We start from the raw sequence: 16,980 nt of genomic DNA on the forward strand, positions 1-16,980 counted from the left end.
TGTATTTCATATATATTCGAAAACTTCCAGCATAACAAGTTCTTATAGTGGCTGTGGTTATAATAATGAATATCTTTGCTTTTTCTTTTACATAACATTTAATATTTGAAAGAAACATGTTAAATAGTTGGATAACTAACAAATCTTACCACTTAATAGGAATTTAAAAGCAAAGGGGGAGGAAAAAGGGAGTACTTTTGATCTAATAGAGGTTTTATTTTATTTATTTATTTTTGAAGATTTTATTTATTGAGAGAGAGAAGGAGAGCATGAGTCGGGTGAGAGGGAGAGGGAGAAGCTGACTCCCCACTGCACAGGGACCCCCCATGGAACTCAGTCCCGGTACCTGAGATCTTGACCAGAACCAAAGGCACATGCTTACCCAACTGAGCCTCTCAGGCACCCCCGATAGACCTTTTTTATGTTTGGTTGCTTGTTGTTTTCTGATAGAAGTTTTAATTCTAAACACCAATCTATATATTGGTTTCTATATTTCAGTCTTTCTGACGTATACAGTGTTGCTCATTTGTGATGAGTGAAGATAGAATCAAAGAAAGAGTGAAGGAGTTTAATGGTTGCAATAATGGTTGTGACAAATACACTTTTGCAATTTTTGTTTGTGCTGGATAAAAATGAAATGTGACTTACACTTGTTATTGTTTTTTTAATGAAGTTATAAAAATGGTATTTTCTTGGGGTGCTTGGGTGTGCGTCACCCAGTAAAGCATCTGACTCTTGATTTCTGTTCAGGTCATGATCTCAAGGTCTTGGGATTGAGCCCATAGTGGGGCTCCGTGGTCAGCAGGGAGTCTGCTTGAGATTTCTCTCTGCTTGTCCTCTGCCCCTCCGCACTGTGATCTTTTTCTCTAAAATAAATAAAAGTTAAAAGAAAAAAAATGATATTTTCTTGTGCATCTCTATTTGTTTTGAGAGCAATTATATTTTCTTACTTAGTTTACCATAGTCTTTGTGTCCTGGTGCTGCTGTTGATTTTATGGACATTATCATAAACCAACAATTTCAATAAGGTCATCATATGCAGAGGAACCTTATTTATTAAGCCCATTGACATCCAGATTTAATATGGGAATAACTAGTATTTTTGTTCTATCAAGATAGAGCATTTTATAGGAAAAATTAATATTTTTCCATGTAAGCCAAAATAGAATAACCTAGGTGCTTCTGGTGAATTGTGATTGGCTTTGAGAGAGGTATTTAAAGAATAGAAATGGTGGCACCGGGGTGGCTTAGTGAGTTAAAGCCTCTGCCTTTGGCTCAGGTCATGATCCCAGGGTCCTGGGATCGAGCCCCACATCAGGCTCTCTGCTCAGCAGGGAACCTGTTTCCTCCTTTCTCTCCTCCTGCCTCTGCCTACTTGTGATCTGTCTGTCAAATAAATAAATATTTAAAAAAAAATAATAGAAATGAACAAATACAGGAATTCAAATGTGAAGAAATACTTGAAAAACAACAAAGCAATAAAATGGGCATGGAATAAATGAACATTACAAGTAATACCTTTTTTTGCTCTGTAGCTTTGAGTTTAGAAATTATAATTTACTGACACAGTAATCTATAAGAAAAAAATCACAAAAACTTAGGGATTTAGCACTGGTTTATAATTGAAATATGAAGTTTAACAAGAGGTTTTACCTTGATAGTCTTTGATTTTTTTTTTTTCCAAGCCGGTCCAGGAGTTTCAGAAGTAACGGGAAAATGAAGGCCTCACTGTGCCACTTCTGCATAGATTCTATGCTTTAAAGTTTTGGTTTTAAACTAGCCCCAGATAAAAACAATCTGTCTTCTTCATACTTAAAACTTTAAGGGTAGATTTATGATGAAACTATACACTTCATATATGTCTGTGCATCTAGCATTATAAAATTTTAAAAAATATGTGTGTTAATATTCTTCTAACTTTGTAAGATTGTGGTAAGTTAAGATTAATGTGAATATAATAAAAAAAATACAGTACTCTTAACGTCAGTAGTTTTACAGTGTTCTTACAACATAAAAACATTTTAGTCCTGTGGTGGAGAGTTGGTCTGATACTCTCTGTCAAGAAGTAGGTTACTTGATGGACAGCTGTCACCTAGTGAAGTCTTTTTCTATCTTACAGTAGAAATTAGGTTAATTAACAAATACTTACATAGCCTTCTTCCACTCTATTAATAGTTTGTGCAGGGTAAGTGGATGTTGGTTCTTTGAGTAACTTATGTAGCTAATACTAAAGGATATGGCAGCAGTTACACATCTATCTAATACATGCAGACAAAATACAAACTCTTATCTTACAAGTGGGTAATTGACAGAAGCCAAAATATATATGTTGGTTTATATTGTGAAAGATTTGAGAAAGAAAGGTGTTGAACTAATTTACATGAGGAAGACAGGACTGAATTTTATATAGGAAGAACAAAGTTTGGGTGGTTGGGTAAGTGGGCACTGCAGTATTAAACTTTATGTAGAATATACTTTAATTTTTATATTGCCCTTTAAAATTCTAGTATAATACTTAAAATGTAAATATCCATATCAAACTGAAATGAATACATTTTAGTTCTTTAGTATGTACATTAGCAACCTTTGGCTTAACCTCAGTTATGATCAACATCTTTTAAGGTTCGTATGCTTAGCAGTTGGAGAACTTTTGCTAGTGTGATATAATGCATGTTTAGTCACTTTGGAGAATAAATACTTGCTAAAATTAAACAGTTTTGTGCATTCTAGTTAAAAGTGCTCCTAAATTTCTGCTCCTAAATTTCATATGTTGCCCTTGTCCATTTTGTCATTATACCAAGCTAATTTTTGTCATTACTTCAGATGGTAGATTTTATTAATTAGCTTAAGTGTTATTTCTGCTGTCATGAGTATTTTTAAAATAAAAGTTCGACATAGAACCTTTCAGTTCTTCCCTCCTACCTAGAGTGGAGCAGGAAGCAAGTAGATTTTATAGTCATGGGTTTTAGACTGAGGTTTTAGACTGCAGTAATGCTGGTGTTATATTATAGTATCTGGTATATTTTCAAACATTGAGGTGTCTGGCTTTTGAGCCAAAGGCAGAGAGAGCAGTTGCTTACATCTGAAAATTGAAGCGTCATGCCATGAAATGGTTTAATGTTCTTTGAAAGGTCGTCTTAAATGTAGCTGATGTGATATTTGCAGAATATTTATAATTTAGATAATATTAAATGCACACATTTATGTGTTACCATTGGAATATACACATTAGCTGCCTCCTAAAGGCTCTAGAGTCTGAACATGATAATGTCAAAAGACCATGAAAGGGCAGACACAGAAACAGCTACACAAACATAAATATAAACTAATGTAGCACAGGCTGATCTCTGTATTGTTTTCTGTCTGTATCTTTTTTTTTTTCCAGGTGAATAATACTAGAAATTTTTTGTTTCTTGGCTCCCTCTTGCCACGTAGTACTTTTCTTTGACAGTAGTTACTCTCATTTTGTGTGACCTAGAGAAGGCAGACTTTTCTTAGTGGGATTTGGGATAGGTGAACTCTTGATTGTAAGTACTCTGATATTATACTAAATTTTAACATTTGGAGCTAATCATCATCATGAGTAACCCCAAATGTACAGTGTTTAAACCATAGCTGCTAAATCACATTGTTGATCTTATATTGAGGGGAAACTGGTAAACTGTCAATCACCTAATATTCTGTCTGTATTTTTTTAAATTAAAAATTTAACGGTGTTATTGGGAGATACTTCTCATGCCATATAATTCACCCATTTAGAGTGTAGAGTTCAGTGGCTTTTAGTGTATTAATAGGGTTGTACAGCCATTACCACAATCCATTCTGGGACACTTTTGCCCAAAATGATACCCTGTACCTATTAGCAGTGAGCATCCATTTCTCTCCCGCCCCTGGTGACTAGTAATCTATCTTCTGTCTCTATAGATTAGCTTGCTCGGGGGTGCCTCGGTGGCTCTGTCATGACTTTCTCTGCTCAGGTCATGATCGTGATCGCAGGGTCTGAGATCCAGTCCTGTGTGTTTAAGGTTCTTTCTCTCCCCCAAACCCCCAGCTTGCTCACTCACTCTCTTAAAGAAAAAGATGATTTGCCTGTTCTGGATATTTTATATAAATGGAATCATACGATATTTGGTCTTTTATAACTGGCCTGTTGTACTTAGCGTATTAAAGTGCTCTCATGTGGTAGATTGCATCTGTACTTTGCTTTTTAAAAAACTGCATTGAAGAGCGTATGTGCTATGGTGAGTGCTGAGAAGTGTGTAAGCCTGATGATTCACAAACTGTACCCCTGGGGCAAATAATACATTTTATGTTAATAAAATAATAACAAAATAATAAAAAACAAAAAAACCTGATACTCTCCTATTTATTATTTATAAAACAAGACAATGATTAATAGAATTAGAAAAAAAATTGCTGAATAACATTGCATTGTATGGGTAATAATACCACAATAAAAATAATCACATTGTGTTTAGACATTCATCAGTTGACAGGACATTTAAATTGTTTTTTGCCTTTTGACTATTACGTATAATGCTGCTGTGAGCATTGGTTTGCAAATTTTCATGTGCATGTATTTATTTATTTCTATTTTTATTGGTTATATACCTGGGAATGGAATTGCTCAGTCATATGGAAACTGTTTAATTATTGAAGAACTGCCAGGCTGTTCTCAAGAGCTCAGAGTTATTTAGTTATAGATTACTTTTACAGAAGGCAACTTGCTTAAAATTTAAGGAGAATAATAATTATGTAGTTAGTGAATTCTGTTGAATTATCAAGTTAGATATGAATTTGTTCCCCCCAAAATAAATCACTACCACAAATAGATAAATTAGGAATTGTGCTTTCAGATAAATGTTTTCAATGTCCTCAGGCATTAATATTTGGCATTTGTGCCATGCCATGAATGACAGGGTAACCAGTTGTGACTTGAAATTCTATTTGTTCTAAGAATTAAAAGAGATAGGATTTGGATGAACTTAAATTTTAAGTATTTTTAAGATAAATACATCTTTATTGTCAGGAAATATAGAAAAGTAGAGAATATGATTTAAATCTCATAATATTTTTATCATAGGTATATCCCTTTATAGTGTTTGTGTTTTCTTCTTCTGCATATGTATGTGTGTATTCATAAAAACAAAAATAAAGCACTTTTTTAAAAAGATTTTGTTTATTTGATGGAAAGAGCACAGGTAAGCAGGCGGTAGACAGAAATAGAAGGTGAAGAAGCCCAGCAGAGAGCCCAGTGCAGGCCTAATCCCCCAACCCCAGGATCATGACCTGAGCCGAGAGCAGATGCTTAACCAACTGAGCCACCCCGGTGTCCCCAAAATAAGGCATTTTAAAAAGCAAAAGTGGTTTCATACTAGATGTGCTGCTTTCAAGGTTATTTTTTAACAATATTATTTGAATGCATAAGGGTGTGCCATTTACATTTAAGCATTTCATGTGTTTTATTTCATTCAGAAATGATGACTCACTGAGGTGTTGATGTTCTTTATTACTCCCAACATACAGTGGGAAAACTGAGGCACAGCGAATTTCAATTACTTGCCTACAGTCAAATAGCTAGTAAATGGTAGAGTTAGGAAATTTTGATGTACTTTTATACTGCTATTCATTGTCTTTCAATACATATGAATCTTTGTTTTCCTATATGATTATTATAGAAATATATTATTGGTTTGATAAGTAAATGACTTAAATGCATTCTTTCACCCTCTCTTTCCCCTGCCAAAAAAAAAGACTAATGATATCTTACATAAAGAAAAAAAGATATATATTCACAGGAAATACCTATGCATCATGGAAAATGATATCAAGTATTTGAAATGTTGCTGTTGTTTTTATATTTTACAGATAAGCCACACAATCCTATGGTAAATGCTGGTGCAATTGTTGTGACTTCATTAATAAAGGTAAAATGTTGACAATTCCTTTTAACCTAGTAAGTTTTTAAAAATAACTAAGGCATAAAGATGAATCTTGGATTATTTATGTAGAACTATGAAAAGTTTTTTAAAAAGTCTTATGGTATAAAGCTAAAATTCTTATTTATTTAAAAATAAATAATACAGTCTCAAGGACGAAATTAAAAAACAGATGACTCACTGTAGAGTTACTCAGTTACCCTTGACCTGAAGATCTGGCAAAAATTCAAAAAGAAGTCTCTGCTGAACAATAGGCACAGAGGTTTTTCTTCTTAAAGTTTTGATATTTTTTTCTTCCCTTTCCTTTTGGCTCTTGGAAAATAAACAGATGTAAACACAGTTAAAAGCGTTTTACTGTTAACTGTTTGTCATCAGCATATGTGGGAACAAATGTTTTGGTACTTTGTGTTAAGACAAAGTACATTTACCCTTGACTATTCCGAAGTCCTCCTACTCTCAGGAGCTACATTCATGATTTTCATTTGAACTTCTTTCATTTGTTTGGCTTATTATCATAACTAAAATAAGTAAGACTTATTCCAATTATTAAGTTATATTATTTTTCTTATGTATTGTTTTACATTGTATGTTTTGATTGTTTTAGTGTCTGGTTTGCCTTAATAATTGGAAGCTCTAATGTTGTTTGGAATAAGTATTTGAAAATGATTTGAGTGCGTGATACTGTTTAGATTTTTAATTTCTAATTATAAATTTCATTTATATTCAAATAAATCTCATTTATGTTTGTAACACTTGTATACTTTCTTCAGTGAATCTGTGTTTATCTTTTCCAAGCATAAAAAACATAGCAACATGGCTTTGTAGATGCATTAGTAAGGATGGGATACCCTGGTTACATAAAGAATATTTGGGCCTTTGGCCCAATTAATAAAAATATACCTAATTTCTATACTGGAAATCCTTTTTCATAAATTTTATATGTTCATGAGAAAAGGCTTTCAAATAGAAGACTACTGTCATAAGAATTATGTATGTCTAGTTGTTATTTTAGGACAAATACTTTATAAGCATTGGTCCACTTAATCCTTGTGACTCTAGTGAGGTAGCTATTATAGCCAAGGATTATTCTTTAATGTAATTCATTTAGAAGACTATGAAAATTTTTATTTTGCCCATTATAATATTTAGCTATTTATAACTGTTTTACCTAAGATAAAAGTCGTCTGCTTGAGGTGAAAGAATATTTGTTTATTGTAGAAAATTATAATACAAATCTGTGCTAGCCACAGTCCTTCCTTCAGGTAGTTTGCTTACCTTGTAGTGTGAGAGGGACACAAGTATAAATGGGTCCTTACAATGAAATTCAGTGAACACTGCGATGAGAGAAAATCTCATTAATAATTGTTTAGATTTGAACAAGTAACAAATTAGAGGTAAAGAAAGTTATAATAACACAACCCATGTATTAGTGCTTGCTTGATGAGAAAAACCACTAGAATGGTTCTAAACCTTTTTTGGGTCTTCCCAGAAAAATGTTCACTTAATGATGATTTTATATCAACTAAGGAGTTTACAGACCCTTCGAAGCTGATCTGTGAGTCCAAGTTGAAGAACTCTTATATTGGAGAAAGAGTAACATAGCACACCAGTATTATTTTCAGGAAAGGGCATGTATAAATGATTAAAGGAAGCTTTCCTTAACTGCATGCATTTAAACATCTTTTGTTTAATGATTCATGGGTTTCATATACTATGCTGAAATGCTGCATGTAAGTGCATGTCTGGTCACATCACAGCATCACTTCCTTCGTTTCACTTCCCATGTGCAGTCATGAGCCGTAAAAGTCACATTGAACCACATTAATATGAAACAGTGAAAAAAACGCATATACACAACATAAATGTGGTTCAGTGTCCAACAGTGCAAAAGTTTAACTGAGTCATCTTGTATTTATAAATTTGATCAGTGATTTTAAATATATAAACATTTTTAATTTATTGGCAAAGTTGAAAATGCAGCTTTGGGATATAGTTCATATTTAAGGTCACTTTCTTGGAATGTTTGTTTTGTTTTTAGAAGTGTTTCACAAGTTTCTTTCTCTTTCTTTAATGAAGTTCATCTAGGTCTTGGAGGGGTAAGCTTCATCTCCCTCTGTAAAACTGACTGTCCCAGAATGTAATATCTCTTTAGACTGTTTTTTTTTTTTTTTCTAAAGAATTCAAAAGTCCTCTAAAAATCTGTATGTGATCTGTGAAGGTCGTATGATCACATATTTATGAATTGGTAAGCGAAATTGAGGTAACAAAACCGTAGCTGAAAGGGTCTTCAAGTTTAGCCTACTTACTTGATGCAGCGAGGAAACAGGGACTAGACGGGGATTGACCGCAGCAGAGCCGGGCCTGAGCTAAATCTGCTTTGTTTGCACTTCATTACAGTTCACTCTGCCATATTTAATGTAGGTGTTTGCTGCTTCTCTTGATGACATCTTTGTCTCTACCTAGCAGGGTTATATTGTCCAAAAAGCAGGAATTTTATTTTCTTAATTTTAACTGGCTCAAAAGATAAATTTATTGGCTTAAAAGTCACATCTGATTTTTAGTGGGGATAATACAGTCATTCTTTGGACATTATTCAGTACCTGCTATCTGTAAGGAACTAATGCTTTCTCGGGAGCTTGCATTTGAGTATCCAAAGCGTGGATATTTTACCATGGCTACTAGATGTGAATTTTATTTTTTAGCTCTTTTAGTTGATGATGTTAAGGATGGTTTTTTTTTTTTTTTTCCAAACTTCATGTGGTGCTATGAAAACCTTCTCCTCATGTTAGTCTTCTCCCACCCCACCCCAAAAATTAAGTAGAGTCTTTAGTAAGACTCTTTATTTCTTAATTTTGTAGTATTGATATTTTTTCCTTGTAGGATTGGAGATGATCCTCAGGAAATGGGGGAAGAGGCAGAGCAAATGTTCAAAAGGATTAGCAGATTGTGGAAAAGAGGAGGATTTGGACAGAAGGAACCTGTTGCATAAATTCTTAACTACTAAACTTATAGGAAAACTCCAATATTTAAAATTTTAAACAAAGCTTATATAGGTAAATACCTTCAAAAAAACCAAATGTCATTTTGTACTTAAAATGCACATAATTTAAACGACTATAAAATTAATACCTTTTTTTTCTTTGCGGTAACTACTAAGTTTAAAGGAATACTTTCTGATGCAGTTTGTTTTATCTGATGATGGTAATATGGTTGCTTTGTTTAAAAGGAAGAGTAAAAATAAATTTGAAAGGAGCACAGTTAACTCTGGATGAAATAGCAGTATATGTATGTAATTTTTTTCTTTGCAATGGTAAAAACTTCACCTAGACTTAGTTTAAAAGTTAAGATCTTCAGGTAACTTGAGGGTTGGGGTGGGAAAATGAGGACAACATACTTCAAGATAATTGCCATAATTCTGCTTTTGTATTTTAAAGGTAAAGCATAAGTTACATTCTCTTCTGTGTTTATGTCTCTCCTTATTCTGGTGGTATTTTCCAGTTTTTGTCATTTAAAGAAGACTTATTTTTTTAAAAAAATTAGAAATATTTTTAAATTTAAAAAAATCAGATTTTTTTTTCTTTTTAAAAGACAATTCAATCATTCTCCATGAAAATAGGATGAATTTAGTTAGTATGTATGTAGTGCTCAGTTTGGTTATGTTAGCAGCAGCCTTTTGGATGTGCTTGTGAGCCACACTTTTAAGGTGGTTTATGGCTCTGGGGAGCTCAGGGTGATGCCTTGGATTTGGTGATTTTATTGTGTTATTTTATTCACTCCAGGTTTATATCAGTTTGAATTGTTTGAGGTTTTTTTTAATGAAAGGCAAATAATTTATTGCTAATAGGACTTTTTATATTTAGGGTTAATTTAGATAATACTAGATTTAGAATATTATTTTTTACCTGTAATATCTACTGTGACTCCTCAAGTATTATTTAGCTGTAAAGCATTTTCTGTGGTAAGATTAAACTAAGAGTATTCTGTAAAATCATTTTCAGTTACTTCTTTTTGCCTCTTTTATGCCTCTTTCCTTTGCGATTGCTAATTTTCCATTGGCTTTTACACCTTCATACTTTATAAATGAAATCAAGTGATATACTTACAAAATAACTGATTAATTCATGGACTTCAAATGAATCATTTTTATATTAAATTTATTAGCGTATATCCCTGTTAACAGTAATATTTTCACCTGTGTTTTAATGTATAATTCATAATTGAATTAGGAGTATGTTTGTTGTAAAAACAGGCTATAAAAACACTCCACCATGGTTATATTAATTCTTTTAACAGCCAGTGTTTAAAACTCTGTGCCTGTTTATCACATTTTCATTCATAACGTTTTCTTTAATAAAATGGAAATTCCTTAAGTTAGTGTAGGTATGTTTACAGAGAAACTAGTTTGTATACTTTTCTATTCTCTGGATGATTACTACTGTTTTCAAACAAAACTTGGTTTGCTTTTTAAAAGTCCTTTGATCTCCAGGTTCCTGTAAGTCTTTTTTAACATATGAAAATCCCTTTAGAAACTTCCTTTATCTCTACCAATGGACACAATTTAAATGTACATTATCAGTCACTCCTTACAATTACAGTGCAGCTCCTTCTGCCCATGAGGACTGTCCCCTTCCTTTAATAAAAACACTTTCTCACACACACCAAAAGAAAAAAAAATTTTCATTTGGTGAATGTATTTTCTCCAATTTATTATTATTATTTTTTTAAGTTTTCCTAATGTACTTACTATGTATCACTATAACTTTTTCTAGAATTAAAATAACATATCTAATAATGGTTGTAGAGTGACTTAAAACTGGTCTAAGTGTATTCCTGTTATGGGAATTTTTTTTTTTTCAAGAGATAAAGGGGTATTAATAGTTTTAAGACTATCAGTTTCCAAATTTCAGTTTTCATATGTGTCTTTCTTAAAATTAGTCTGCCTTTGGTCCAGATATTTCCTTCCAGTTTTCATAAGAAGGCATACTTCTCATGCATCCCAAATTTTACTATAGTGCACTGCTTTAGGTTGTAAAAACCTCTTGGGCACCAACAAAAAAGAACATTTTGAAATATTAGAGTGAGTGGTTTTGAGGATATGAATCATTGCAAAGAGTGGAACAACCCTTTGTATACGAGGTTGTTCCTAGGTCTTTGGTTTCAACAAAATGGACAGAGGATCTGATCAAGTTGTTAGTAAGAGCATTAAGTATAAGTTTAAAGGATGGGTTGACTTTTATATGTAAAGAGCCGAGTGGTATTGCTGTAACAAAACCTTCCCTATTTCAATCTACTCCTCTGTTGTCAGCAAGATTTCTCAACTCATACATCTGGAAAATTTTAAATAGGAATATTTAATTTCTTAATTTTAGCTGTAGAAAGTAACAGCTGTAAATTAAGATGGGACATTATTAACAAATAAACATTTTTTTCTTCAACTTTTTTGTGAAAAATTTCAAACATGTACAAAATAAACATGATAGTATAACCAGCCCCCAGGTACCCATTCCTGGCTTCTAATTTTCATAACCTCTCTTCTTCCTCCCCTCTGTACCCCACTACTAGATAATGATGATGGATTTTGTTTTTACAATTTACATTTTTGCTTTTGGGGGTTTTACTCTAGTTTATTTTTTATGTGTGCTTTTTCTTTCACATCTTTGCAAATAAACTTTATACAGTTTTTTTGTTTGTTTGTTTTTAGAAATTAACATTTTGTAATGAAATATATCCCTGAGATACACCGAATCCTCCTGAGAGATACAGGGGCAAATATATTTTATTGACTTAAATTAAATACTGTTTTCAGGGTAGATAGTAAGAACAAACATTAATCAAGTGCTTTTACATTTAAATGGGGGAAGTTTTGGGGAGAGACTTTCTTGGGTCAACAAAAATCAGTGAGATACTTTATTTTACTTGTTTATATAATCTGCCTAGGACATTTCAAATAGCTTATCCAAAATGTTATATAACGATTGACGTTCGTAAATATCAGTTGTTTTTTAAAAACAGCATAGAAGCAAAACTCAGTTGTGCTTTAATTTAGTAAGCTGCAAAGTAGACCAAGCATGTGACCATAGTCTAGAGTTGAAAGGTTTTTTTTCTGTTCTTTTTATTAAACGTGACAGCTAAATAAAGCAAATTTGTATTTGTTTTGTAGGGACAGTTTAGGTCAGAGAATGAAAGTTCAGTATAACCTGTCTATTTTACATTGATTAATTGTATAACGGTAATTACCCATGTAACATCCCAATGCAAATGCTGACATCATTTTCCAAAAGAGTTGTGTTTTTTTTTGTTTTTTGTTTTTTGTGCTTTCTCAAAGGTTAAAAAGGTTTTTGTGGTTTAAATGTTGTTACATATTTTACAGCATTAGGATCTATGGAATATTTTGACAACTGCAACAGTTCAATGAAGTTGGTAATTTCTTCTTTTAATTATTTTTCATTGAACACCTTTGGACTTACATTTCTACATTTTGAATTCTGGTGTATTATAAGGAAAGAAAACTTAAAATATGTCAAAAGGCACTTTAGAGAAAATACATAGATAGTGATTACAATATGGCTGTAGCTAAATTATCCTTATCTTGTTTAAGCTTTGCTAATGCCTAATTTTGATGAAATAGTGTGTTCTTTTCAGCTACTGATTGTATATGTGATTGACATCCTTTCTTAAATAAGTTGATTTGTAAGGTTTCATGGATTATCAGCCACATCCTAGTCCACTTGTAAAGTGGAGAATGAACCTGGCTATATTCAGTTAAATAATTATGTGGTACAGATTTTCCCCCTCATAATAAAATTTGAAAGTGTAATGTTTTAGAATTTTTGAGGGTAAAGTTAAAAAATTTGTTTAGAAATTTTTAGTTGTCAAATTATTTTAAACCTGTTTTGAAAATTAGAGATGTATTGTTTCTTTTGGGTGCACATCACCAATTAATACGTTTGATTTCAGATCTACATCTTACTGCTTTGTAAACTTCGCCGAGGTAAAATGAAACCATTTGGCTACTTGAACTGATCTACGTTACATAGGTTTTTCCAATTCACGTTGCAGTAGCTGACATACCAGAAATAGCAGTGACGAAACAATACATCTTCCATGCTCTGAATTGGCATAATGCTAAATTCAAATGTAGCTAATTTTCTTAGAGACTATGGAATATATGTTTTCTTAGTTCAAGTATTGTTAAAACATTTGAGATGTGAAAGGTAGAGCTTTCTTTACACTAGCAGAATGTATTCAGAATGTTTGCATATACTAGGATTATAAAAGTTTAGTTAGTTTTGCAACATAACACATTTTTCTAACTCTAATACTGGTTTAAGATGATTTTAAAAATATAAGTAGATCGTTCTAAATTGAAAACCATAATTTACAAATACTCAATTCTTTTCTAAGGGTGAAACTTTATTTTAAGTTTTTTTAAAATATGAAATTAAATAACATACATTCTAGAATATTGTGTGTTGTCCTGAAAGTTAAGGGAACTTGGGGTAACTAAAATTCTGTAACTTTTGGCTGGGTAAAGATACACTTAAAATAAAGCATTCCCTTTGTAATTCAGATCCATTCTCAACATATTGGTGTTAATAAAAGAATATGTAGAAAGTTTATGTAAATATTAAATTATTTTAGAGTATTTCCTAGTGTTAAAAGTACTAATGCACAGTATATTAATCATAATGATAGCAGTTTGAAATTTTGGTACTATATTCACTTAAAACTTAACTGTGGGGTGATGGCGATATTAACATTTATGTCTCATTTCTTTGCAGCAAGGAGTGAATAATGCTGAAAAATTTGACTATGTAAGTGCAATATGGAATTCAGTTTTTGTGCTATATTTATATTCCTTATGTATTTGTTTTTTGACTAGCACTTTCTAATTTCGGTTTATAGGTGATGCAGTTTTTGAATAAGATGGCTGGCAATGAATATGTTGGATTCAGTAATGCAACGTGAGTCTGATTTCTGGCTTAAGTTTTTTATAATAGGCCAGGCCTCTTTAAATTAACAAACGTAACTAGATTATAGTATTCTATTTTAAATGCTGTCTTGTCCCACTTCTCTTCCTCCTTTTCCCACCCCTCTCCCTATTGTAATACACAATATACTTAGAGTTGGTCCTAGGGTTTACTTCAGTGAGTAAATAAATGCTTTCAACAGTTTTGATAAACTTCTTGTGGGTAATTATAGAGTTAGAAGGGAACCCAACTGTACCTTAAATTACTGGTAGTTAGGGATACCTGGGTGGCTCCTTCGGCTCAGGTCAAGATTGCAGGGTCCTGGGATTGAGTCCCATACCCTGGTCCTTGCTCAGCAGGGAGCCTTCTTCTCTCTCTGCCTGCCACTCCTCCTGCTTGTATATTCTCTCTCTCTCTGACAAATAAAATCTTTTTTAAAAATTGCTGATAGTGGGACGCCTGGGTGGCTCAGTTGGTTGGACGATTGCCTTCGGCTCAGGGCGTGATCCTGGAGTCCCGGGATCGAGTCCCGCATCAGGCTCCCAGCTCCATGGGGAGTCTGCTTCGCTCTCTGACCTTCTCCTCGCTCGTGCTCTCTCTCACTGTCTCTCTCTCAAATAAATAATAAAATAAAAATTAAAAAAAAAAAATTGCTGATAGTTATTCAGTTTTCTTTTTGCCTGTGATACATGTTTTATCTCTCTCTTTTTTTTTTTTTTTTAAGATTTTATTTATTTATTTGACGGAGATCACAAGTAGGCAGAGAGGCAGGCAGAGAGAGAGGAGGAAGCAGGCTCCCCACCAAGCAGAGAGCCCGATGCGGGGCTCGATCCCAGGACCCTGAGATCATGACCTGAGCCGAAGGCAGAGGCTTAACCCACTGAGCCACCCAGGCGCCCCATCTCTCTCTCTCTCTTTTTAAAGAATTTATTTATTTACTCATTTTGAGAGCAAGAGAGCATGTGTGAGCTGGGGTGGGGGCAGGGGAGCAGAGGGAGAGGGACAAACTGACTCTGGGCTGAACGAGGAGCCCATCTTGGGGTCAGTTCCCATGGCCCTGAGGTTATGACTGAGCAGAAAGTAAGAGTTGGACACTTAACTGTGAGCCACCCAGGTGCCCCGGTCTTACCTCTCTCAGTTTCTCTGCCTGGCTAACTTGACTTTGACCCCAAGTTTTTAAATTTTGAAATTGGCCAGTCTACAGAAAAGTTGAAAGAATAAACAATGAATATCTGGATATTTTCTGACTAATATTTTGTCTCGTTTGCTTTTCCTCAACCTCTTTCTTTAAATAGAGGCATTTAAAAAGATGTGTATTTCTCTATATGTGTACATATATGTAAATATACATGATTATGATGGGATTATTTTCCTGAACTAATAGAACAACATTTCACCCTTAAATAACTCAACGTGTATATTCTAAGAATAAGGACAGTCTCCTACATAATCACAACACCATCAACAAATTTAAGATCACTAACATTAATTTAAAAATATCTTCAATATGTAAATGTCCCCAACTGTCCCCTAAATGCCTGTTATAGCCTTTTTTCCCCAGGAATTAATTAAGGTTCATGCAAGGCATTTTTGTCTCTTTTGCTTTATTGAAATAGAAGAGATCCCCCTGCCCTAAACCCTTGCTTCATAAAATTTTATTAAATGGTTTTCTTTGAGGAGTGCCAATCACTTTTTTTACCAAGTAGGAATTAACTAACTTTCTCTGTGAAGGACCAGATAGTAAATATTCCAGACTTATGGGCCATAGAGACTCTGTTTCAACTACTCATTTCTACTGTTTTGGTAAGAAAGTAGCTATAGACAATATGAGGTGGTGTTCCAAGAAACTTTATTTATGAAAATAGGCAGCAGGCTACATCTGGCCCATGGGCTATAGTGGATATTTTCCATTTTGAATAGGTCTCTTTCCTGTGGTTAGATAAAGCTGAAACAGTTTTGTCATGACTGCTAACTAGGTGATACTTTGTACTACATGTTTCAGGAGGCAAAAATTTTCTGCTATACCAACTTTTATTCATCTGCTTAAATATCTTTTCCCAGAAGTTTTTCGTGAATCGCATCTCAGCTGTCTTCTGTGGTCTCATATTACCATAATTAATTAAGCTTACTCTTTGTCTCTCTGTCCCATCACTGCTGTTAGACTCTGAACTCTGTTAGACCTGGATAGAATATCTTCTGGTTCGCTTTTGTATTCCTGTTACCTGGCAGATAATAGGCACTTGATTTAGTGTTTGTTGAACAGAGCCAATGCTGGGCAGAGTGGTCATTGCTGAGTAGTTATTGCACTGTGCTGATTTTTTTTAAAGGCATGGCAGGTTGACAAGCTTATTTTCCAGAGCTTTTCCACATTCAGCATTGTTTTTCTGACCACAGAAACATTAAAACGTGTAGTTAGAGGGGACTGCCACCCCCACCTCCATGATTGATAATACAAAGTGTGTCACCCATGTTTCCTCTCGTCAGCAGCCTCTGGAAACTTGGAGGTTGATTTCTCAAATGTACTGCAAATTAAATCTGTCTAAAATTAAGACTCATTCTCTTTCTTCTCAAACTGCTCTTTGCTCCAGGGTTCCCATCAGTTGATACCATGATCCTTTCAGTAGACTGCATTAGAAATCTAGACTTTTGTACCAGACTTCATTCCCCCTGTTTCTCCTCTTTCCCATCAGGCTGGAAGATTTGCTGAACTGCTTTCATGTTTGATCGTACCTCTCCTTCCATGCCTATCACCACTACCTAAGTTCAGGCTTTCAGTGGCTAAACACTCCAGTCTCCTAATAACATCAGTCATCCTTTTTTTTTCCCTCTTCCCAAACTGATGTTAGAGTTATCCTTCCAAAGTATAGATCTTACTAGGTAATTTGATTGGAAGCCTTTAAGCTTTCATTTTGTTGACAATTAGGAGCCATTTTTAGCATTTATCGGTCTTGATAATGTGGTTCTAGTCTCCTTTGTTAGTTCGATGTTTCTCCACTCTTTTCCATGAACCCTTTTTCCCAGATACATCAGAATATGTGCCATTCTTCAGTGAAATTCTGTCTTTTAAACGT

The 16,980-nt window shown here is 33.7% G+C and overlaps 1 protein-coding gene across 3 annotated transcripts in view; it reads left to right on the forward strand.

Annotated features, from left to right (window-relative positions):
* The window catches only part of GLS (glutaminase), an 80,060-nt gene that overhangs the window by 24,254 nt on the left and 38,826 nt on the right, over window positions 1-16,980 (forward strand). For 2 of the 3 annotated variants that reach the window (XM_044241181.1, XM_044241182.1), the window contains exons 7-9: window positions 5,869-5,927; window positions 13,721-13,753; window positions 13,845-13,903. In XM_044241181.1, the coding sequence (XP_044097116.1) occupies window positions 5,869-5,927; window positions 13,721-13,753; window positions 13,845-13,903 (151 nt within the window). Of the gene's footprint in view, window positions 1-5,868; window positions 5,928-12,764; window positions 12,931-13,720; window positions 13,754-13,844; window positions 13,904-16,980 lie in introns of those variants that run through there. The other variant, XM_044241183.1, reaches the window with a different exon arrangement.

The sequence above is a fragment of the Neovison vison genome, chromosome 3 (assembly GCF_020171115.1).
Source record: "Neovison vison isolate M4711 chromosome 3, ASM_NN_V1, whole genome shotgun sequence".
In the NCBI taxonomy this organism is placed as follows: Eukaryota; Metazoa; Chordata; class Mammalia; order Carnivora; family Mustelidae; genus Neogale; species Neogale vison.